The sequence below is a fragment of the Meleagris gallopavo genome, chromosome Z, assembly GCF_905368555.1.
Source record: "Meleagris gallopavo chromosome Z, MGAL_WU_HG_1.1, whole genome shotgun sequence".
NCBI classification, from domain to species: Eukaryota; Metazoa; Chordata; class Aves; order Galliformes; family Phasianidae; genus Meleagris; species Meleagris gallopavo.
In genome coordinates, this window is record NC_139435.1 from 22,548,504 (window position 1) to 22,572,790 (window position 24,287).

At 37.4% G+C, this 24,287-nt stretch overlaps 1 protein-coding gene across 1 annotated transcript in view; it reads left to right on the plus strand.

The window, feature by feature from the left end:
- HOMER1 (homer scaffold protein 1) overlaps nt 1–24,287 on the plus strand; it is a 93,524-nt gene that overhangs the window by 60,077 nt on the left and 9,160 nt on the right. The window contains exons 6-8 of the mRNA XM_085213676.1: nt 3,087–3,243; nt 19,716–19,826; nt 21,299–21,379. Of these exons, the coding sequence (XP_085069802.1) occupies nt 3,087–3,243; nt 19,716–19,826; nt 21,299–21,379 (349 nt within the window). The remainder of the gene's footprint in view (nt 1–3,086; nt 3,244–19,715; nt 19,827–21,298; nt 21,380–24,287) is intronic.

Here is a 24,287-nt window from a genome sequence, read left to right on the forward strand (position 1 = left end):
ACAATCAGTATGATTTGAGCCTTTGTTATGGAAGCAATTTTTGTACATTGTGGTCAGTGAAAGCAATAATACTCCTGTTCTACTGTTAGCCATTACAGACCCATTTTCTCTTTTGTATTTGGTTTATACTTTGCCGCTGCAGAAGCAGTGATGCAGCTGTTTGTAAAGCAGCTTGTTATCTTGCATTCAGACACTCAGAATTTTCACAAAGGAAATGACTAGGCTTCATTTTCTGCTACAATACTTGTAAGCGCTCAGTAGAACATAGTTTTCATGATGAGAAACGGGCAACAAGCAGAAGAGTGAAGGATGTTTCTTTTTTTTGAAAAACCATCTTCAGACTTTAAGTGTGCCATGAATCCAGTGTTGTTAATTGTGACAGACCTGAAGAAATGTGTATTAAAATCATGGCAGTGCCAGTAAAAGAGTGCATGGCATCCAGCACACAACAAAAAAACATAGGCACATCAAATTCTTAAGCTGCATATGTTTGTGCTAGTGTCATCCTGTGTACACAGTTTGCTCTGCTCTTTGAGCTGCAGCGCAGAACACCTTTCAAGGTGTTCTGTCAGGAGCTGCATTGCTGTTTGGATCACTTTCACCATTGGATGCACGTTCCCATTTCATATGAACAAATGTATTTGGGTTTGTTTCAGATGTTTGCAGCCATTAAGACAACTGACATTTGGTATTTCCTATGATGCACTGTAATACATTGAGAGCAAAATCAATTCCTTTTAGCAAAATGCGTTTCAATCAGTGGTTAAATAAAAGGCTTTAAAGAGTATGTGTAGCCCTCCTATACCTATCCTGAGGGACTGCAGTGCTAGCCATGGGCTTGGTTGTGATTTTGAATTACCTGTTGTGTGCTTTCAGCTTCTGCACCTCTATGCTTCCCACCCCAGGTGTCAGCCCCAGCGTTTTCTCTCCTAAGAGAGAATTGCTGTTGAGCCTAAAGTTTGTCTTTCTCCTTCTTTACTCTGGAGCTGTAGATAAATTTGAACCAGTGTAGCCTTATAGGCATAGACCTTAATGCAGGTAATTTTAGTATGGTTTGAAAGCAGCCTGTTGTACGTTTTCTTTTATCTGTTCCTAAAATAATTAATTTCAATCTAAATAAGACCAGTTTTAATCAAAATAATCCACAAAGCATACTTCTTTTTTTCTCAATATGTTATTTGAAAAAGCTAAATCAGCACTCCTATAATTGGTTGCAAGCTATTTTAATCAGATTATGATTTTAAGAAGTATAGTAGTACAAAAAATAATCCATGCCTTTGATTCTTTGTTTTCTCATATTGATACCCACCACATTGTATTTATGTTGGAGAATGCGGAGTTCTATGAGAAGGAACAGAATAACCCTAAATAATTGAAAAGTTAGTTTTGTATTTGACAATACACAACAGACTGATTTAAGTAATATACTTCTATTTCATGGAGCAATAGTACTATCTGTAAAAGATATTGCATGAACCTGTTGGTGTGGTCATTTGTTTGCAAGATCAGAACATCCAGAAAGAAATGGGAATGTGATGATGAACTAGGATTTTCACAGAATTTGTTGATATGATGTGCTGTTGTAGATGAAAATTTGATAAGAGAAACAGAAACGTAGACATTGCTTCTTTAATATGTGAGTCAGTGTTCCCTGATGGAATGTGATTATTGTTACATTAGTTTAGTCATTTAAAATTTAAAATTTCTGGTGGCAAACTTCTAATTAGTTGAATAGTTCATGCAATGCTAGAACAATTTGAAAGAACTCATGTTCCCCTTCTGAAAGAACTTGTATTCCTGTTCACGGGGACGTAACAATATATTTGGAAGAAAATGCTGGAGCATGGAAAAATCAGACATCCTGTGTTAGTGAAACAGTGAATGTGATCTGAATGGATAATGAATATTACTTGGTGACTGGCTTTGAACACCTCAGGAAGTTTTCTAAGAATCATTGTGTTTCTGAAACGTGCTTTTGTGGGACAGGCTATACATATGCAATTACAAAAAAAGAAACCTAGTGGGTAAAATGGTGGCAGAATGTTTCATTGCTTCTATATGCAAAGTTCAAATAAACCTATAAATTTAAATGCAAAATATAATTAAACATATTGCATTATAATAATTAGGAATAGACTATAATAATTACAATTCACTTTATATGCAAAGTCATTTTGACCAGTGTTACAGATAATTGGGTTTCAATGATGCTTTTAATAGTAAGCCAATTAGACAAAAGGAATTATTTTCTCTCTGTACGTTCCATGTAGGTGCTCCTCACATGCTGTTGTCTTTATAAAAGTAAACAATGATGACTTGTTTGAATACTAATACATTCACCTGATATGTCTGACATTTTTTTTCCTTTGCATACTCAGTGTAAGGATGGAGTCTACAGATGATGGATGACTAATTAACTTTGAAAACTAAAGACCTATATTTGCTCAGATAATAACTAAACTATAGGCAGGAATTGTTCCTCCATAAGCTGCTCAATAAACCCCACCACCAGAATTCAACTTGCGGCAATGGAAAAATATCTTTGTGCTTCTTGATCTTTAGCTTCTTTGCCAATATTACTGAAGTATATTTAATACTATTATGATATTGAAATTTAAGATCTTCAAACTTGAAGTATAAATTAATTTTAAAAAAGGAAGTATAAAGTATATGTCAGTCACAGAAGGCTTGCATTAGGGCTACTAAGCTGTAGCTCCAAAGCACTACATTATCTCTCTTTATCTTGTGACAGATCTCTTTCTACAATATCTTTCATTAAGGAATAGGTTGAAAAAGCACTTAATACATACATGTTAAAATGATGATTAATCATATGCATATTGTAAAATTACGAGATGTGGCATTTGTGAAGCTGGTGTGTATTTCATCATCCTTAACATTTTATTAAAACAAAATAACTGTTGAGCTGAGAGATTAGAGGTTGTTTTCCAGTAATGATATATTTATATTAAAAATTCTGTTGATGACTATTTTTTGCATTTAAAGCTTAGATATTTGAGCACTTGCATTCTCATTTGAACATTTAGTCATAGGGGTGTCTGAGCATTCTCATTCTTTTCTTGCAGTTCGACAATCAGCAAGCACTGGGAGGCAGAACTGGCCACGCTCAAGGGTAATAATGCTAAGCTCACAGCAGCCCTGCTGGAGTCCACTGCCAATGTAAAACAATGGAAACAACAGCTTGCTGCATATCAGGAGGAAGCAGAACGTCTTCATAAGCGGGTAAGTCAAGTCATTGAGACGGAACTACTGTTGAATATATTTACTCATATTGAAATAGAACAAATAAGCGTAATGTTGAAGATTTAGGTAAATCTTTGACACAAACAATAATGATCACTTTAAAGCACATGGAGTTTCTCAGGAAGTTCTTTTCTATCAGTTCCTTTTCTGTAGAGGATTTTGTTGCAGCAAAAGTTACCTAAGCTGTGAACCATAGAACATCTTTTCCAGTATTCACTCTTCATTTTATGTCAGCTGCATCATATTTGTTTCAGGGCCTTCCCCATAGAATGCTATGGAGTCATTACATTCAGCGTCCTCTTGCCTTTAAGCCTGTAGAAATGTGACATCAGATCTGTAAGTTAAAGAAGTCTCCTGTAGTTTCCAGGGGTGCTGAAGCCCAACAGCTTCCTTTTGTCCTTGCACCCAAAGAAAACTGAGCACAGGATCAAGCTCACAATGTGCAATTAAAGATCTGTTCCTGCTTTTATACAAAAAGAACAGAATCCCATTCTCTACACTTTCGCAGAAGTCTTTTGACAAACCATAAGTTAGAGCATAGTGCAGGTAGGAGTACAAGTCTTCTGGTAGGAATAAAGAGTATGCAAGGTTGAAGTCCGCATTGTGAAAACAAGTATACAATTTCTCTTCTCTTTTCCTATGTAACACTTAATATATTGTTATAAGTCATTCTCTTTTATCCACATGAATTTGTAATTGTAGCTTAAGACATAATTCTGTGCAAAGTGAAGGCATTCATAAGGCATGTATGGAGGAAACATGTACTTGGGGGAAATTTATTAGAGTTTTGTTAATATCAAGAGATTAACTTAAGTCAAGGGAAAAAAAAAAAAGAAAAAAAAAAAAGGACCTTGTTGTGATTTAACCCGGAAGGTCGCTGAGCTTCACACAATTGTTCACTCACTCTTCCCCTTCCCAACGGGATGTGGAGAGAATAAAAAAAGATGAAGTAGAATTTGTGGGTTGAGAGAAAACTATTTACTAAGATAGAGAAAAGGAAAAGGATAATAATTATGACAAATGTATATGTATATAGTAAGTGATGCATAAGTAATGGCTCACTATTCCCCGACTGATGCTCAGCTAGCCCCCCTATCAGTAGAAGAGAGCAAGATGAACTCACACCCCCTTGAAAACTCCTTCCACTTGATGTCATATGGTATGTCATATGGCAAGCTAAGCCAGCTGTCCTAATTCTTTTCCTTCCCAGCTCCTTGGACCCTTTGCTGAGAATGGCCTTGGCTCTATGCAATACTGCTTAGCAGGCAACTATAATCATTGGTGTGTAATATTGTTTTTCTCCTAGAAATAAAACAGCATCATACCAGACACTTTGAAGAAAACAATTCCATCCCAGCTGAAACTAAGACAGATGGAACTGAGCTTGTTTAGCTTGGAGAAGAGAAGGTTCTGGGGAGAACTCATTGTGGCCTTCCAGTACTTACAGGGGGCATATAGACAGGAGGAAGAACGACTGTTTACAAGGCTGGGTAGTGATAGGACAAGAGGCAGTGGTTTTAAACTGAGAAATGAGGGGTTTAGATTGGATATTAGGAGGAAGTTTTTCACACAGAGGGTGGTGACGCACTGGAACAGGTTGCCCAGAGAGGTTGCGGATGCCCCATCCCTGTAGGCATTCAAGGCCTTACAGACATAGCAGGGGGGTTGAAACTAGATGATCGTTGTGATCTTCTTCAACCCAGGCTGTTCTATGATTCTATATATTTTTGTGCATGAAAACAATATTCTTGAATAAACTGACAGATGGGAAAGGTCAAGTACAAACACAGCAGACCTTTTAATTTGATTTTATATGCTGAACTCTATTGGACAAAATAAGATAAGGAAACTGTGGTTAGCCAAAATTGCAAAAGGTTCTCTCAGACCTGCACTGAACCTGTCCAGTGAAGGCTTTCAGTACTTGAAGTTAGTAGTCACTGAGAAGTTTGACAGAAAATAACCCCATTTGTGTTCCAGCTTGTCCTCATATATCAGAGAGTGTAGGGGTGGCTAGGCTTAGATTCTGGGTGATGTCCAGTTCAAAACTCTAAGTCTGATCACATTCAGTAGAGCATTATCACAATTATGTATTCAGAAGTAGCGCACTGCCCAATTCATCTAGTCATGTTCAAATGGGCTCTCACAATGACCCTTAAGGAATTTGTCTGCATGAGACTGTCAATGGCTGGATGAGTGAACAGTGCAGTTTATTAAAGGAATAGGAATACAGGTTATTTTCGATTGCTGTTGGTAAATGAGCTGTGTGCAAAGCATGTGAGGTTGACTAAAAATAAGGATAATGTGGCCAACTGCAAGTGCATTAAATTAGGGAATAACTGTACAATGTATTCCTAAGTTTCCCATGGGCAGTACTCAGCATAACTCTGTTTCCAAGTGTTATCCAATAGGTGTCCCCATGGGGAGGAAGGGAAACTCAGCCCATTGACTGATCTTAGAAGTCAGCAGTGGTATCTTCCCTTCCATTTCTCTTCTCTTTAGGCATTTGTATACTGTTTTCTTACTTTATGATGGAGCTTGAGTGACTCTAGTCAAACAGAAAGGTGGAAAACTGCTGGTTCATCGCTGGCTCACTACAAGGCAGCTTATCAGTTCCAATAGTATCACTGTGTCCCCATCCCTGAAAAGATTATGGAGTCTGGTCATGGGTCCTCCACTCTGCTCTGCCCTCCATGCTACTTTTTCTTAGTATCATCTCACCTAGTGTTTGCTAACAGCTAAGGCTGCAGGTCACATTAGGGAACAATCATGGAACAGGTTATCCACCACATTCCATGCTGGGGTGCACTTTCTGTCAAGAAGTGGATATTTCAGTATGTCACTTCCAGTAAATATTCTACACAAGAACAAGCATCCTGTTAGTATGTGGGTGAGAAATTCTGCAGGCTTCAACTAACCTTCTCCTAACTCCAGAAGGGTAGCAAGAATTCCCATGACCTGAGAAACCATAGCAAATATCAGGCTGTTGGGAATGTCCTATATCTGGACTGAATTGAAACAATAATCTTGCAATCCCTTGCTAAATGAATTTAATTGGGAAGAATGACATTTTGCAACAGACCCTAACTGCATGTGTTCATCTGTCTAGATGAAATGCATGAAGTGTATTTAAAACTGGTGCTTTTTTTGCAAATTGTTTCCAATTCAAGAGATTGGCAGATGATGGCAAAATTGCTTTGCTTCAGAAAGATTCTGTTGAGGCACAAGCTCAATATATGTTTGTATGGAGAGGCTTTCATTTGTCTTACATAAGCATCCCCTTTGGAATGGTGGAAGCTCTAACCTGCGGTTCAGTTTTGTGAATGAAAGATAATAGTCATAGTTAATAAATTTATCTAAATTATAAACTTATCTTATGATTACTACACTGCAGAATTTCATGTGGATTTGAACACTAGATAGGTTTTACAGTGAATAACTTTTTGCTAAAATATAGACATAATGAAGTGGCATTCTTCATAATAATATGTATAAATAACTTCAGTGGCAAAGAGGAGACAGTGCAGTTCTGATCTAACAAAGATAAAAAAAGTAAAACAAAACAACAGCAGTAACTGAATTTCCTGCCCACTGCTGAAACACCCATGAGACAAGATGAGCAAGTTGTGATGATAGATGATCCCTTTTTCTTCACATTGCTGTCCTGTTATTGGCAATCACTATTAGCTACATTCATTAGTAGATGATTATTTGTCGTCTTTGTAACTTCTGCCAGACAAACTTCCTGCACTTATTTTGTATTTCTGAAGGAAAATAAAATTCTGTAACATGGGATCATCTACACTGTGCCCTTACAGTCATCATCTACATGCTTGTATTAAAGCATATATTTCCTGTAATTGCTGACCACCGGACTTACTGATGTCTTGCATATCTCTGTGCTTAGGGCTCTCAGGTGTGTGTAAATCATTACAGGATAGTTCATCAAGAGTACTGCTCTGTATTGGAATTGCTTTAAGAGAAATATAGGCTTGGCTAACACTGTAAATCAAACTCTCTAGGCGAAAGTGTACATCGATCATCTCATAATACAAAATACATAATACAAAAGCTGTTCTACCCCATGTGTTGGAAACTGATCTTTCAATTTGAAATAGTGCTCCATTTCAGAAAGGAATTGCAATACAGATATTTCTCCATTACACATACAGAAAATGTGCTTGTGAAATGCTGCATTTGGATACTATTGGCTATGGTACATTCAGTAGCAAGGAATGTAACTTGTATGATGTAATCATTCTGTTTGGTTTATCGTAGAATTATAGAATTACAGAATAGCTTGGATGGGAAGGGACCTTAAGGCTCATCCAGTTCCAATTTCTTCCTAACCTCTAACCTAAATCTCTCATCTTTTAGCTTAGAGCTGTTACAGCCATAATTACACACTATGACAGAGTGTCTCTCCACAGCTTTCTTCTAATCCCCTTCAAGTACTGGAAGGCCACAATGAGATCTCACCACAGCCTTCTCTTCATCTGAACAAACCGCTGCTGCTTCAGCCTTTTATCTTAGAAGAGGTGCTCCAGCCCTCTGATTTTCTGGACCTGCTCCAACAGCTCCACATTTGTCTTGTGCTGGGGGCCCCAGATCTGCATGCAGTATTCCAAAGAGGGCCTCATGACGGTGGAGTGGGACAACAACCTCCCTATTTCTGCTGGCGAGCCCTCTTTTGATGCAGCCCAGGATGCAGTTGGCCTTCCAGGCTGCAAGCGCATGCTGCTGGCTCATGTCCCATTTTTTGTCCACCAGAACCCTCAAGTCTTGTTCTAAATGAGTTCTTATCAAAGAATCATAGAATCCCTAGAATTGGAAGGAACCATTAAGGATCATCTAGTACAACTCTTCTGCAGTGAACAGGGACATCTACACCTAGATCAGGTGCTCAGAACCCGGTCCAGCCTGACCTTGAATGTCTCCAACGATATGATATCTACCATATCTCTGGACAATCTATTCCAGTGTTTCACTTCTTACTGTAAAAAATTATTTTCCTTATATCCAATCTAAATCTCCCCTCTTTTAGTTTGAAACCATTTCCCATTGTCCTGCCACCACAGACCCTGCTAAAGAGTCTGTTCCCTTCTTTCTTATATCCCTCCTTTAGATACTGAAAGGCCAAACTCAGGTCTCCCTAGAGCCTTCTCTTCTCGAGGCTGAACAGCCCCAGCGCTCTCAGCCTTCCTCACAGAGAAGATATTCCATCCCTTGGATCATTTTTCTGGCCCTAATCTGGACACTGTCCAACAAATCCATGTCTCTCCTGTACTCAGTCTGTACACGTGTCTGATATTTATCTGTTAAGCTGTGGAATCCATCTCCCCTGACATTATAAAAGTTACTTATCATGTCTAAGATGTTGATCTTTTATATATATATATATATAATTCATAACAGAAAATATAGAAACAAAAACGTAAATAAGTGCGCTAGTGTAAGAAGACTTACTAATATAGTCTGTAAATTTGCTTCTGTAAGTGCTTGTCCATCTCCATAATATAATCATCTAGATAGTCCTCTACAAATGCTTTTAGTCAAATGAGACAAAATCCATCTTTATTTCACAGTACTACAGAATCATTTTACATGGAAAGGAACTTGCAACTTACCTTGGCCAACTCCACACTGAAAGCATGGCCAACTTTGAAGTTAGATACAGCTCCAGGCTTGAACAGGCTACTAAGAACCATGATTCAAGTCCTGGAAAATGGTGAATCCAGAGTGCCTCTGCACAACCTGTTCCAATGTTTTTCCGCCCTGTTTTCCTAATATCTATTGGAGTTGGCCATGCTGAAACTTGCATATGATACCAATTCGAAAGTGAAATGCTGTTTGATCCAAAAGGAACTGTGTTGAAAATGGGTGAATAAATGATTTATAGAAATACTTACAGAAAAATTTCCTTCAAGGAGAAAGAAAATTTGGGAAATTAGTTTGTGTGTTTAGCTGTAATGTAGTTGTTGTTTTGTATGCACAAGATGGCTATTACATCATCTTGCCTGCTGGAGAAGAAAGATGTGAGTACATCTCCATGCAGTAGATAAATATACTCATAAAGGTCATAGTTTTGTATAGAATAGACCAGCTTCCAAAATTAAGAACTGTACTTCCAGCTCTAGCTCCTATGTTTAGTGCAATTTAATAATATATTTTGTGGTTTATATATAATTCAATTGTGGCTTTAGGTTTGGTACCTGAGTCATCTATCTGCAAGACACAGCAGACTCATATCCTCTGTCAAGAGTGGTAAGGGGAAGTAATGTAGTGTATATTAGTAAATATATATTAGTAAATTTTATGTTATTATTTCTGTTTTTAGTTTTCTCTTTATATAAATAGCCTTAAAGATAGCCTTATTTACATAAATAGTTGCCTCCTTTATATAAATAAAGTCTTTTTGCTGCTAATACTATTTATTATAGGAAGATCTTATGGTACCTTTTTCATCAGTTTCAAGTTTGTGGTAATTTACTTACAGACATTCTTTTGTTTTACTTTATATCTCACTCATAGTTTCTGTTATTCACTGTGATAAAATGATCTTCTGGTTCATACAATCATAGGGGTTGGAAAAGTCCTTCGAGATCACTGTGTCAAACCATTAACTTACCTACTGGAGTCTCATCACTAAATCTTGTCTGTTAGTGCTACATCCGAATGTCTCTTAACTACGTTCAGGAATGAGAATCCACCACTTCCCTGGGCATCCCATTCCCATGCTTGGCCACCATCTCTGTGAAGGAATTCTTCCTGTTGTCCAATCCAGACCTCACATCTGGAGGCACAACTTGTTATGGGCATTTCCTTGTATCCTAACTTGTTGCCTGAGAAAAGAGACGGACATCTGCCTTGCAGCAACGTCTTTCAGTATTTGTAGAGAGCAAAGAGTTCTCCCTTGAGCCTCCTTTTCTCCAGATTCAATCTCAGTTCCCTCTGCTGCTCCTCTTTTTTTTTCTCTAGTCCCCTCATCAGCTTTGTTGCACTTCCCTGAACACATTCCAGTGATTCCATATCCTTGAAGTGGGGAGCCCAAAAATGAACATAGTTCTCCAAGTGTGGCCTCCCCGCTGCCAATTACAGTTCCCTATCCCTGCTGGGCATACTGCTTCTGATACAAGCCAGGATACCACTGGCCTTCTTGGCAACGTGGGTGCACTCCTGGCTCGTGTTCAACCGGCTGTTGACCAGCACCCCTGGGTGCTTGCTAGGCAGCTTTGCATCCACTTTTCCCCAAGCCTATGCTACTGCACAGCTATGTTATGACCTGGCGTTTAGCCTTGTTGAATGCCATATAGTTGAATGAGGCTCATCAGTTCATCCTATCCAGGTCCCCCTGCAGAGCTTCCCACTCTCATGCAGTACTCATTGCAAGCTTTGCTTTTTAAGATGTTTTAAATTACTACAAACCCAACAACTCTACAGCTTCCTGAAGGGAGGACATGATGAGGAGAGGTTTGGCCTATTCTACCAGGCAACAAACAGGACCTGAGGAAATGGCCACAAGTTGTACCAAAGGAGGTTTAGGTTAGACATAAGGAAGAACTTTTTCTCTCAGAGTGGTCAGGCACTGGAATGGCCTGCCCAGGGAGGTGATGGAGTCGCCATCCCTGGCAGTGCTCAAGAGGCGTCTGGATGAGGAGCTATGAGATATGGGTTAGTGCTTGTGGTAACAGTGGCAGTGGGAGGATGGTTGGACTAAATGATCTTGCAGGTAGTTTCCAACCTTGCGATTCTATGATTCTATGATTTTTTATTCTGCAACTGCTTTAAATTTGACTGAAATAGTTTTTCTTTGTATCATAGTTTACACTTTCTAAATGATAGAGACAAAACTGTAACGTCTCTGTATTTGATTCTGATGGCATAAAAAAAAATCATTTAGTATTTTTTTCCTAATTAAGATTTTCTCATCTATCAATTCAGTTTCTCACATTAAACCACATTTATTTGCTTTCTCTGAGCTTTTATCTTCTTTCTCCTGTTTGTTTTCTGCACTAATAATGCCTGGAGCTGAGGAGAAATAGAATACAGATTCAGTGTGACTGATTGTAAAGGTCTCAGTAAATTAAAGTTTTGTGTTCTCTTCTGATATGTTATGAGCTTAAGTCAGAAATATCAGAAATATTGTATATTGCTATTTTGTCAGACATATTTTTCAAAAGTTCACTGAATTCTTGTATGGATTTTTCCTTCTAATAAATAGATAATAATTTTGAGAAGACATGATGCCCAATCAAGACTTGACTTAACATAGTCAAGAGCTAGAACTGAGAGTTCTAAACTTCCTGTCCTCTAATCTGCTCAGAAGCAGAAGAATAGAGATTTCCCTTAAACAGGGCTGGGGAGCACTCCTACGCATCCTGTGTTGCTTTCTGAAATCAAAAAGAGGCTCATTAGCTTAGAACAGCTTTGTAACAAGAAATAAATAAATCTGAAGTAGCTACTTAGACAAATAAAATAGCATTGATACTAACATTAATCTTGGTGTCATAGAAAGGAGAGGATTGAATGGTGATATGAATTACGGAAAGTAAGCCAAAGTTTCACCTTTGTCAAGTAAAAAATGGAAACTATGCATTTCTTGCATGCTAGCTGCTAAAGTAAATCATCCTTTGACACTGGGCAATGACACAGTCTAGTAACACCACTGCATACTAAGAATGTTATAATTCTTGAAGACCATTCATCTGCAGGAAAAGAAAGCTCTAATGCCATCGTGAAGGGAAGTGATTGAGTTCTTGGGTATTTCTAAAAGATAGTTCTAAAAGAGGTAAATTCCTGAATTCTAGGTTGTCATTTTTCCAAAATTTCTTAGGAAATAAGATAAGGTTATCTTATTATATTCTGGTTTGCTCATCCAGTGAATGAAATGAGTATGAATAAGTCTTGTGCAGTCATCAAGAACAACTGACAAATAATGTACCTTGATTTCACTGTTATTAAAGGAAACTTTAAAGCAGACACTGAAAAAATGCATGAGCATACATTAATACCACCATTTTACTGGGCCATTTCTATGCTACTTAAAGAAAACAAGATTCTTTAAAATATGGTTTAACTATCTTTAAAGAGGAATGGGACTCCATATAAGTCATCTTTACAGACCCTTATCAGTAACCTTTTCATTTTCATCATCTGCATTAATAACTGAATAACCAAGATTCAATTTTAAACATGCAGATGTATAATTGCTTGCTGGTTTATAGCTAATATTGTGGACTTCTCACCTGCTGAGAAGTCAGCGTTCGTTTATTAGCAGCAGTGTGAGGTTACTGTGACTGTTTGGCCTTATGTGAGTGAGGAAGGAAATTTCCTAAAATTGGAAATATGAAATAAGGTGACAGAAAGTTTGTTAACAAGAAACTGGTGAATGGAATTTTAATTAAAAAAAAAATAATAATACTGACAGAACAACCATTTTTTGTGAGATGTCCTTCTCTTGTCATTCTCCCTCCTCTTGCTAAAGAACAGCCTGAGCTTACATTAGATTTAAATTTAGAATGATTGATTAAAGAAAAAAATTGTCCAAGTTTAACTTCCTTCCTAAATTAATTTAATTCACATGTGAGTCATGTGGCGCCATTTGTTTATTTTGCAGGGTAAGTATGGTTAGCTTTGCTATTTAATTGAAATAGTAGGATTACCATTTTGCTAGCATTTTTTAATGCATTTGATTGAAACAAATGAGTGTACCACTTGATGAGTTGTGAGTGCACAGAAAATGGACAAATCAATACTTTTACATATATGTTCTATTCATCTGGAATTGCAGTCAAATTCTTGTTGTGCTTTAAATCTTGAAAGAAAAAAAAAGTAAGGTAGTTCTTGCCCAAGTTACATTAAATGGTTGTAACTAGTGACCAAATGTTCAACAGAGGTGTTCTGAGGAATATTAAAAGGTTAGAAACAACATAGTAAGGTCTGGAAAAGCTGATTTTTACAACTGTTATACTCAAGTTTCTAGAAGGTACGTGGGAAAATAACTTTTAATTTTTGAAATTATAATATATTGCTAAAAGAAGAGTTTCTGATTTAGAAGAGGCAATAATTATCTGCTTAAGGTCTGTTATCCTCACAGTGGAACTAGTTTCTAATATAAAGAAATCCAGAGTGGTATTTTAAAAATGCTTGAGAAAAGCCTTGTGAAGAGTGGCCATCTTTGTGTGATACTAGGAGATAAGTAAAGGAGAAAAGCCAAACATTTTGTTCCAAGTATGTATTTTCCTGTCAGATACACATTTTGCTCCCCAAGCCTATTTCAACTATCCTAAATTTCATATTGCTTTTCTTACTGGCTTTTGTTGGCTAGCACATTCTCTCAGGTCCCTTTCCTAATACTAATAGTCCACGTATAGTCTTTATCGAGATCCAATCCTTGTTTAATGCTTCAAATTTCTTAAAAAGAGAGTCCTTTTTCACACATAGCGGGTGAATCAGGTAATGGTTGTTTTATTTCCTGAAATCAGAAAGTGAAGCCTGCTTTTTTTATGGAAAGTTAGTGAATTGAAGGCAAGTCTTATATGTCTTTTTCTGTTTGCCTTGTTTACTTTTAGAGGAGATTTCCATCAGTCTGGGAAAGTTTAAAGAAATGTTTTTACTTAAAGGTCCATCATCTGCTTCTTCATCATCATTCCAAAACTCCATTGCAGAATAAGGAGATTACAGGACTTGAAGTCCTCAGGATTAAAGGATGACCTATCTGTACCATGTTTGCTATTGCAGGTGTTTAATGAAATGGTCAGATAGCTGGAAAAAATACTTGCTACTTGGATTGCAGACAAAGAGATGTTCCCTGAAGTTAGTATCAGAATTATCAGTTCAAAAAACAATTCATGGCTGATGCTCAGAGCATTGAGTACACCTCCTATATTTTTGGATACTCCTACTGCAGTTTCATTACTTTCTTCACAAAAATCAAGCAAATGATGGATTATTCTTCTTTCACTCTGCACACAATAGAACTGTGGAAAATACTCTGATATTTTCAAGACTTGAGGCTTCAGTGCCCATAGAGAAAAATGTGTCCTTTTCAGCAAAATCTTTAGTTGATTTATCAATTGAAGAAAAATAATATATTGTTGTTAATTCACAAAAATTCTTTCTTCCCCCAGGTTCTCATTTAATCTATGGGTAAATCTTGGAAAATGACAAGAATAAATTTGATGTCAGAAACGATCTATCTGAATAATACTTCATTTTTTTTTTTTCTTTCTGCATCTACCCTGAAATACAATTTTCCTTTTTTCTGCATTTTCATATTTCTTAGATTCAAAAATCTTCCCAGAGTTTTTATTCTTGAAAGCTATATGAGATTGTTCTTTATGATTGGCTTACTTGCATGTTGTTCTCCATCGTATTGTCCACCATGAAGAACTGAGAAACTTCTTGTGCAAAAATTATGTGAAACTGTTATTCCAAGTATTGCTGAGACACACAATATCATTTTTCTTCTCATTGTGAAAAGTAGAGGGCTCTTTTTCCTTTGTAAAGGCTCATCTTCAATTATTGATGGAATAATATTATCACAGTTGCAGTTCCGATCCATTAGGGGATGTAACTCAACCAGCTAAAAATACATAAGGAATACTTAAACTACACATGAATATTCTGCTGTTTCTGCACTATAGCCTGGGTTAGTAGACCTTGGATATTGTGTTCCACAATAAATACAAATAACAAAAACATATTTAGAAAGAACATTAAAGACTGTCATAGTATCTGTAAAACAAACTAAAGCAACACTGGAAATTTATCTTAAGCTTTCTCTACATTTCTGTAATAGCTGAAATAATTTCTGTGAAGTTTAAGAAGAAATTCATGACCTACTGCTTCTAACTTTAAGATCCTGAATGGAAACTTCTGCTGATGGAGATCAGAAGAGTACATGGCTATATCAAGAAAGTGGTTTTAAAAAAAATGAGTCAACCTAAAGCAAATATAGCCCGGATTCATTCAGTCAGTAGTTGCTTTGGGAGGGTGGCCTCTTGAAATATTCCTGTAATTCCACTTCTTTGCCTCTGACCAAAATCTTCACTAGTTAAGCAGATATCTGTTTTGAGATTTGATACAGTCTCTTCATTTGGTTTCTTAGCGCTTTGATTTGGTTTGCTTCCTTGGAGTAGCTTGGTGCAGACACTGTCTTGAGCTCATATAAAATCTGTTCTCCCTTCTGTTAAATGGCCTCACTTCTGTCTTGCCAGCAGCTGAACACTACGATGAAAACTTTTGCCTTGTGTTCTCTGTTTGTAAGCTGTTGACAGTAGATCAAAATCCCTGGAAAAGTCTTGAATGGCCTCTGCAGAAAAGGCTCTATCAGAACAAGTTGTGTTTCTCATAGTTTAATGAGAAATACACTTGAGCTGGTGTATTTCTCATTAAACTATGCATTTAGGTATAATAATTTCCATTTAATAGAAAAATTATCCTATTAAATAGTCACCAAATAGCTCTTTCAGATCTTCCTTCTTTATGAGCTATGATTACCTCGGTGATAATGTAAAATACAGAACTAGGGGCTAAGAGCAATGTTCCTTTATTTATTTATGTATTTTGACTTTTGACTTTTTTCAGATATGCAGCCTTATGGTGGCAGAAAGAATTTTGTTTGATCTGTTATTGTTCAAAGACTTTTTTTTAAGTCTTTGTCAGAATTCAGAATACAGTCAGTATTCTGTACCAGAAACAAATTTTATTAAGTTGGTTAATGTTGCTTAATGTTACTGTGCAAAAGTTTGAATGATTGATTGTGCCTTGCTCTTAAATATGAAAAAAAATATGTAAGGAGATGTCCCCGAGCATAGCTATTGAGGGGGTCAGACTAAAATGTTTTACCATTCTTCTTTGCCTCTTAAATAGTTATTTTTAATGTTTCTTTGGACCAGTGATCACGAGGAAAAAAAATTCAATTTGAAACAAGGGAACTGAGCAAGTAAATGTTACCCAGATTTTTGCCTAGAGCTTTATCTTTTGTTACTTATGTTTTCAATCACATATGCTTTATATTGCACAGTTTTCCAACCCATCTTACTCTACGGATTTTTTAAAAGGTCATAAAATGATTTTCTTATGTAAAGGTACATTGAGGGTGAGAGCATCATGAAAATATTTGACATTTTTTCAGATTTGTATGGGAATAGGCATTTAAATAAGACTGATTAAAGTAACCATGTCATTTTAATTGTCCTTTTTTGTTGTTGTTGTTACTGTTTTTTCAAAAAACATTAAACAAAACAGTTGAACAATGCATTGTTTTCTTGCATAAGCAGTAAGAAATCACAGAATCACAGAAATGTGTTTTTGCCCAGGGAAAAACTGGACTAGAGTCCACATCATAGTCCCTTTAGTATGGGTAATTAATTGCTCTTTTGGGAGAGCCTGACAATTGGCAAGAAGATCTATATAGCAAACCCTACTCACTCAAGCAAAATCAGCTGTGTTTGCTTAAGTAATTTCAGAACGTGTCTTGAGTTGCCCAGAGCACACTGAGGAGTGTTCACCCAAGCCTTGTGGCCATAAATGGTCTCTTCCAGGCGGCATTTCCAGCTAGCAGCAATATAGGCAGCCAAGAACAGTAACGTTTTACCCACACCAGCTCATGGGAGGCACCGATGCACCCTTGCTTCTGGAGCGCTAGGAAGGTAGTTTGGGGATTGAGTTTTCTTCTGTCTTTCCTGCTGAGTGTGTAAATGAGTATTTACAGAATCACAGAATCATACCATTTGGACAGGATCTCTGAAGATCATCTAGTCCAACCTCTCTGCTAAAGCTGATTGTGTACAGATTGGAAGCAGACTGGAAAACAACCAGGCAGGTTTTGAGTATCTCCAGAGAAGAAGGCTCCGCAACTGCTTTCTGGGCAGTTGTTCCAGTGTTCTGCAATCCTCAAAATGAAGAAATTTTTCCTCATGCTCAGTTAGAACTTACTGTGTTTCAGTTTGTGCTCATTGCCCCTTGTTCTGTCAGTGGGCATCACCAAAAAAAGCCTGGCCCCGTTCCTCCCACTTTCTTCCCACTCTTTAGATTTCTGAGTGTTGAGAAGATACTCCCTCAGTCTTCTCTTCATCAAGCTGAACAATCCCAGGTCTCTCAGTCTTTCTTCATAAGGTAGATGCTCAAAGCCCCTCATCATATTTGTAGACCTCTTCTGGACTCTTTCTCTATCCTCCCTATTCTCCTTGATCCAAGGAGCTCAGAATTGGGCACAGTACTCTGGATGTGGCCTCACCACAAAGCAGGGGGGAAAGACCACTTCCATCAGCAGAAATGCTTGGAAACGTTCAACAGGTTCAACTTTGGAAGTGGTGGATGAGTTTGGCAGTTGTAGCAAAAGTTTAATATGAACTAGAGCTCAACATAAAGTATTAGTGGCAGGATTTATGCTAAGCCTAGGGCAGAAGTGTAGGAACGTGTAAACGTGTGGCAGCTCTACTAAATGGTGAATGATTCTTGACTGGGCAAGACCGTTAGCACCAAATATGACTTCAAAATGTATCCAGTTTTGAATGAGGGCCTGAACTAAATGAACAACCCTTCCAGCCTAACTTGTTCTATGACTTTGTCATTCTTGATGTGTTTACACAGAATAGTGTAAAACAGCATGTTAGTTCAGACACTCTTTACATATAGGTTTATCCCAGCGAGTGTGTTGCATTCTGATCATTTGTGTTTGTGTAATTATTGTAGTGAGCATTGTAACAGTTGCAATTGGTAGTAGTCAGAAAAAAATCTAAATGTATATAATTGTATGTAATTTTAGCAAACTGAGAAAATGATCTAAGACTGCAGTCATAATGCTCAGCTGCATATAAACCTGAATAAACTGTTGTTGCTGTTTTGTTATGAGTGCAGATATTTCTTTTGGGACCACTCTAGTAAATGAGATAATTCTTAGTTTATTCATGTTGGGGGTTGGGGTGTTGTCAAGCTATCTTCTCTCCCCTAATTTCCCTTATCCCTCCTAAGAATTGCTATAATTTTAGTGTCTCAACATCTATAAACCTGATGTGCAAAAATGCCAAATTACAGCTTTACAGGAGGAGAACCTAGATTAGCCATGACTGTTAACAGGGAAGGTTCATGCCCTGTGACTCAGAAGGGAAAAGCTGAGAGGGATTTTGTTTTAATTTTCTTCTATTTCAATCTTGGCTTTCTCTCAACTTCTCCCTGCACCCTGTAATCTCCATTTAAGCCTACAAACAATTCAGAATCTGAAATTACTGGCATGACAGTGGCTTCACTGGCATTCACTGATGATGGAGCATACTAATCTCCATTCCTCAAAAATCAGAGCAAGAAAATTGTCCTGAAGCATACCTGCCCACTGTCTGGGATCTGCTTTTCTTAGGAAGTTAAATTGAGACTTACAAGTTTATCTTGCCAAATTGGGTAGCATGGAAACATCCTTTCTTCTAAGATGTTTTTGAGGCAGATTTGTTCTGTAGTTAGATGATGCAACTTTATTCAAGACTATGTACTAAAGTTGATAGGCGTATATATTCTGAAAAAAAAGTGATTCGTTTATTAATTACATATATTTTTGACAATTTGTTATTTAACAGCAGGGTTTTGGTGCAGATACCCGTGCAGACATGTGGTGTGAGAGTTCTCTATCCATAATTCGAGAGGTCTGTGAACAAAGACTTTCTGTTGTAGGCTCTGTTTTATTTCTTTGGTGCTTTTTTTTTTTGTCGGTTTCTATGAGTGGCAGGATGTTTACATCTCTTGAATCAAAGAAGTAAAATGGAAAGGTTATATACCATTGCAAAGTGTCTTATCCAAGGACAGATAGAAAATGCTGCCTGCTAATAAAGAGGAGCTGCACCAAACCAAAAAGTGCCATTAGCTGTTGGCTTTGTGACTGTGAGATGAGATCTGAATCAAGAGGATGCAAGAAGTTGGCAGCTGTACATTGGCAGCTGAATGTCTGCTATTATATTTGAAGTAGCATCAGAGAATGAGGCTGTGAAATGTTAATTGGCTTGCTAAGAAGGGAGGGAACATTGTTGCTTAGTTGATGAAGACGCTGAAACATTAAAAAATGTCAGATGGAGAGGTAAGTTAAATGGACAGATCTGTGTTTACTTATCTAGACATTACTGTTTCTGAAACAGTAATAAAGCTTCTTCTATAGTAAGTATTACTTTTAATTAATGTTAAATTAATTAATGTTAAATCAATTAATTTTTAATTAATGTTAAATTAGCCTGCACATGTTAAATTTATTGTTTCCAAGTTATTGTAGTAAACATGGTAGCCATTTTCTGCAAAAATGTTTTTTGAGGAATTTTATGCAGGCTTTATAAGAATATCTTCATCACATAAGTCACCCAGAATTAGGAGTGATAATATTTCAAATGCAGCCGTTTATGCAAAGAAGTAATGTACCTTGAAACTGTTGCAGTTAATTTTGTATATGTTACTACTAATTATTTCAACAGGTGACTGAGCTAGAGTGTGTAAGCAGCCAAGCCAATGCAGTCCACACACATAAAACAGAATTAAACCAGACCATACAGGAATTAGAATCTACACTGAAGAAGAAAGAAGAGGTATTTGCTAATATTTATTTATTTATTGTAACATCATTTCTAAAGATTTTGGATATTAATCTTGGAGTGACTGGTAAACACTGTTATTTCCTATGGATGTTAAAAAGTTAAAATAATTGTTTAGCTGGTTTGAAAAAAATATATATTTTTTTATTATATAATTGCAGTTGAACGTAGAGCTGGGCATCTGAAGAAAAAAAAAAATGTATTATCTTTTTTCCTTTGTGGTATTTCTGAGATCTTTCTTTGCAAAAATAAATCTAGGTTGTGGTAGAAGTGGTTTCTTAAGAGCAGTTATCATCACACTGATGCTATGAACACTTAGTAAGAAAGAAAACAGTCATAAGCATGCTTTCTTTTTCTAGAGAGAGGGATTTGGAGCAAGAAATAGATCAATGCTCTTTTCAGACCAATCTGTTTTTCAAGCTATATTAATATAGCTGACTTTTATGATCCCTAAGATCAGCCCTTCAAAGCAAGTCAAATCTCCAGCCAGTAACAGGAATGATATTTCTTTGTGCTAGACCCATCACCTGGAAAATGGAAGAGATTGGAATAAGACCTATACAAACATGGGTCCTAGACAAAAGCAGATTTATGCTATAGAATGATTGAGAATCAGCCCTTTTAGGATAGAAAAAAGGTGGAAGGAGCCTCATATGATGGTTTGTTTGCCCTGTTCAAGACCAAATTCTTTGAGCCCTCTATGAAAGACAAAGCTTGCACTGGTATGGGTTTTCGGAGATCCAGTGTGACCTTCAGAGTCTTGCCTCCAGCAGAGTTTGGGGCTGTCGTTAGCTCCTTCTGAGGAGGAAGCAGGAGAGAGGCTCCTTGGAGTAAACAGAATATCCTCCCAAAATGGAAGAAAACCTTTTTCAGGCTCCCTCAAACTTGAGATTAACCTTACGTTGGTAATGTTTCCCATTTTGGTGCCCATCCATGCTCTTTCAAATTATGCTGAGATGCTGAATGCAAAGACCTCTTTGCAAAAGAAAAGCAAGTACAGCCCTCTGTTTAAAAGTATATGTTAGCTTCAAGTTTCTTCTAGAAATCAATGTCCAAAGCAGGCAGTTTTTTTTGACGTAATAAAATACAGATGAAAATTGGATTTTTCTCATGAAAAAATGAGGGGGGAAGTTGAATTCTAGCAGAGCATGAAGTAAACAATTTTCAACTGCAAGAACCTTTAATACTCTAAGAGAAAAATTGTTTCATCTTCTGAAGCAGAAGAGGCTTGGACTTATGTAACAAAGAAAATACTTATTACTGTTGTTTATTCACAACTGAATAGCCTTTTTAGGATTATGATTCAGGAATATTGAGAGCATGGCTTATTTAACATGGCAGTAGCCAGTTGCCCATTTTGGTACTTTTGCTACGGCTTATTCAAGAGAAGAAGAAGAAGTCAACTTACCTGCACTGAAGCCAAACCATATAGTGTCTTGTTAAAGGGATTGTTTGTTTTCCTTTAGGAAATCGAAAGATTGAAACAAGAAATTGACAATGCCAGAGAACTCCAGGCACAGAGGGATTCTTTGACCCAGAAGTTACAGGTGAGCTATAGTGCATCATCTTCGTTTAGGTAGAAGGGCAAAATGGTCTTCAAGTGAGCAGATTACATCAGCAATTTATGCTGTATTGGTTGAAGCTGCCAGATAAATCTGTAAATGGTGGGTCAGGATGATCCTTGGGAATTTATCCCACAATTTCCACCTGCAATAAAATATTACATTTTTCCTGAGGGAACTGACCCAAATTCCATTTAGAACACCACAGATCTCCACCCAACTCTGGAGCCGAAATGAATTTGAATTCAGACTTCAGAATTTTGATACAACTGGAAACTTGAGCATTAAATAGTTCCAAATTCAAAGCGCTAAATTTGACCATCACTGTTCCTTGTACACCTTGACCCAAATCACACTATCTGCAAGCTCCATCAAGCTGTACGCAGCTAAGTGATCATTAAATAAGTATCCTTTGAAATACATTATATGAATTGGAACTTTCTTGAATCTCATTTTTAACCTACAGAATAAACCGTATAAGAATGAAAGTACTTTATTCATTTTCCTCCATCCTCTTTTTTTTTTTTAAAGTGTGTTATTAGGATGTTACTTTGAAGACTGTTTTTAGTACATCTGTTCCACTATTCCAAAAATTATTGCTGAGTTTAGACTAAGCATAAGAATTTTCTGAAAAGGAACTTATCTGAGAGACTTAAAAAAGAGACAGTAATGAAAGTTAGAAATCACTCTTGTATGTAATAGTATCACTATGAGATCTCATGACAAGTAGTAATGAGTTGGAAAGCAGCTATCCTTAGTAAGCAGAATAATGAGAAACTAGTTAAAGATTAAAGATGTCTTAGAATTAAAGAATGCTACGTCTTTATTAAAAATTATAAAGTTTGCAGCAATTTTTTTGTATATGCATATCTTCACTTAACAAGTAGATTCATTATGTATGTGTCCATATGTCACTTTGCAGGTGATCAGTTTCTTAAAATAGTTATACATGATTCTATTGAAATGAGTTTAAAGCTGTCTTAAGATCTCAGATAAAAGTTGCTGTTCTTCAGGTTCAAGCTTGTTGCTGACCAGATGCAGCTCTTTTAAAAGATCTTGAATCTTTGCTTACTGCAGCACTTCCCCTGCTTTGATAGTAACAGCCTTCTCTGAATCCTTCACCCTACGTCTGTGATGTCACAGAGAAATGGTGTTTTCATCCATAGCCCCAGACTGCCTATCCCACATGTGTTAATATAGTAGACCTGTTGTCTGGATGGATGTTTCTAGAGTCTGTATCTGTTCATCATACTCTTTTCTCTTCTGATTTATGTTTTCCCCTCTTGTGTTCATAAATGGATTACATAACTAATTGGAATGCAGCCTGTATGAAAAGCACTGTCCAAAAATTATTATTTCAAGTTATTTTGCATTTCTGACACACCTGTATCATCGAATTAATTAGAAATCAACCATAGGCAAATTTCAGTAAGTACCAATATGCTGTCGCTGTGAAGGGTAAATATCAGGGCCCTTGTTACGTAACAATTTCATTAGTTAAGACACATGAATGAGTCACAACGAGTGTGACTCTCATGATAAGTGAGGATATCTTTATTACTGTGCCTGATCGCTGAGTATAGCTGTTGTATATGGTCTGAATATTTTATTCTGATCCTTTCTCTGATTTCCCCAAGAGATCCATGCAGTGCAAAAAACAAACATGACTTCTTAACAGTTTATTTATTTTCTAAAAGGAAATAATATATGAAAAGATATTATGTCTTCTGTAAGAGCATCTAAAGACAATGTCCAGAGCCTGAATAGATCATCAGTGTCAGTTTATTGTCAGCTAGGATTAACTGCATACAAAGGGAAATTATACAACTATGGGAACAGATTGTATTACGTGGATACCTCTCCACTTCTTCCATTAAAAAGGAATAGTTTTGAGGAAAACTGATTTGCAGTGGGAGGCTGCACATTAGCAGGACGTGAATTCTCAATTCAGTATTGTTATAAAAATCACTAATACTAATCCAGGCTAAAGATGTGTGGGGATCAGAAATAACAGTTGGGAAGTAATGTTTTTCAGAAATTAATTGCAAAAGGCTTGCTCAGTCAGTTCTGCATGAGCTCTGGGTAGGACTGTGCCATCCCAGCAGAGCCAAGAGGACGCTGAATTCCCTGGCTCACCCTGGACATGGCTGCTTGGCTTCAGGCTGCTGAGCCATCACACAGCACCACATGGCACAGTCCTCTCCAGAGCTTGGTCTGCGGGGCGAGTGCAGGACAACCTGCAGGGGGTGTCGGTGTTGGCTGGGTGACAGTCAGCTCTTTTGTTTCTGACAGCTATGAGGTAGCTAGTCATTACCTAAGCACACATCAGTCTTTTTCAGTTGGTTTCCTTTAATCCTTTGGCAACCGTATTGATCTGTGTCAAATGGATTAAAATAATTTTCATGCTGGCAGCAAGGGGTAATTCCTGTCACCCGTGCCGTTCAAGACCAGTGGCCAAAATTCTGTTGCAGAATCACATAATTGTAGGGATTGGAAGAGGCCTCTGGAGATCACCTAGTGCGGTGCCCTGCTATTGCAGGTTCCCTACAGCCAGTTGCACATGTAGGTGCCCCATGAGGGTTTTGAGTAGCTCAGGAGAGTTTTAAAATCTTTGTTAACTTGCCACTTTACAGAGGAGCAGTGAGCAAGGTATTCCAGTTACAAGGAGATGAGACTAGAGGTCCTGAGCTCAACAGAGCTGTCCATGCCTGGGGCTCTGCCTTCCATCCCTGTGGCACTTGGAGAGCTTTGAGGGCAACAGAGGAATAGCAGTGGAAGCAGTGGGAGGTGGGAGGGCAGGAAGAGAAGTTTGCTGCTGGCAGAGGCTGCTGTGGGGTGCCAGGCCTCCCTCCCTAAGATTGGGTGAAATGGGTTGGTCTGAAAGCTCCGAGCA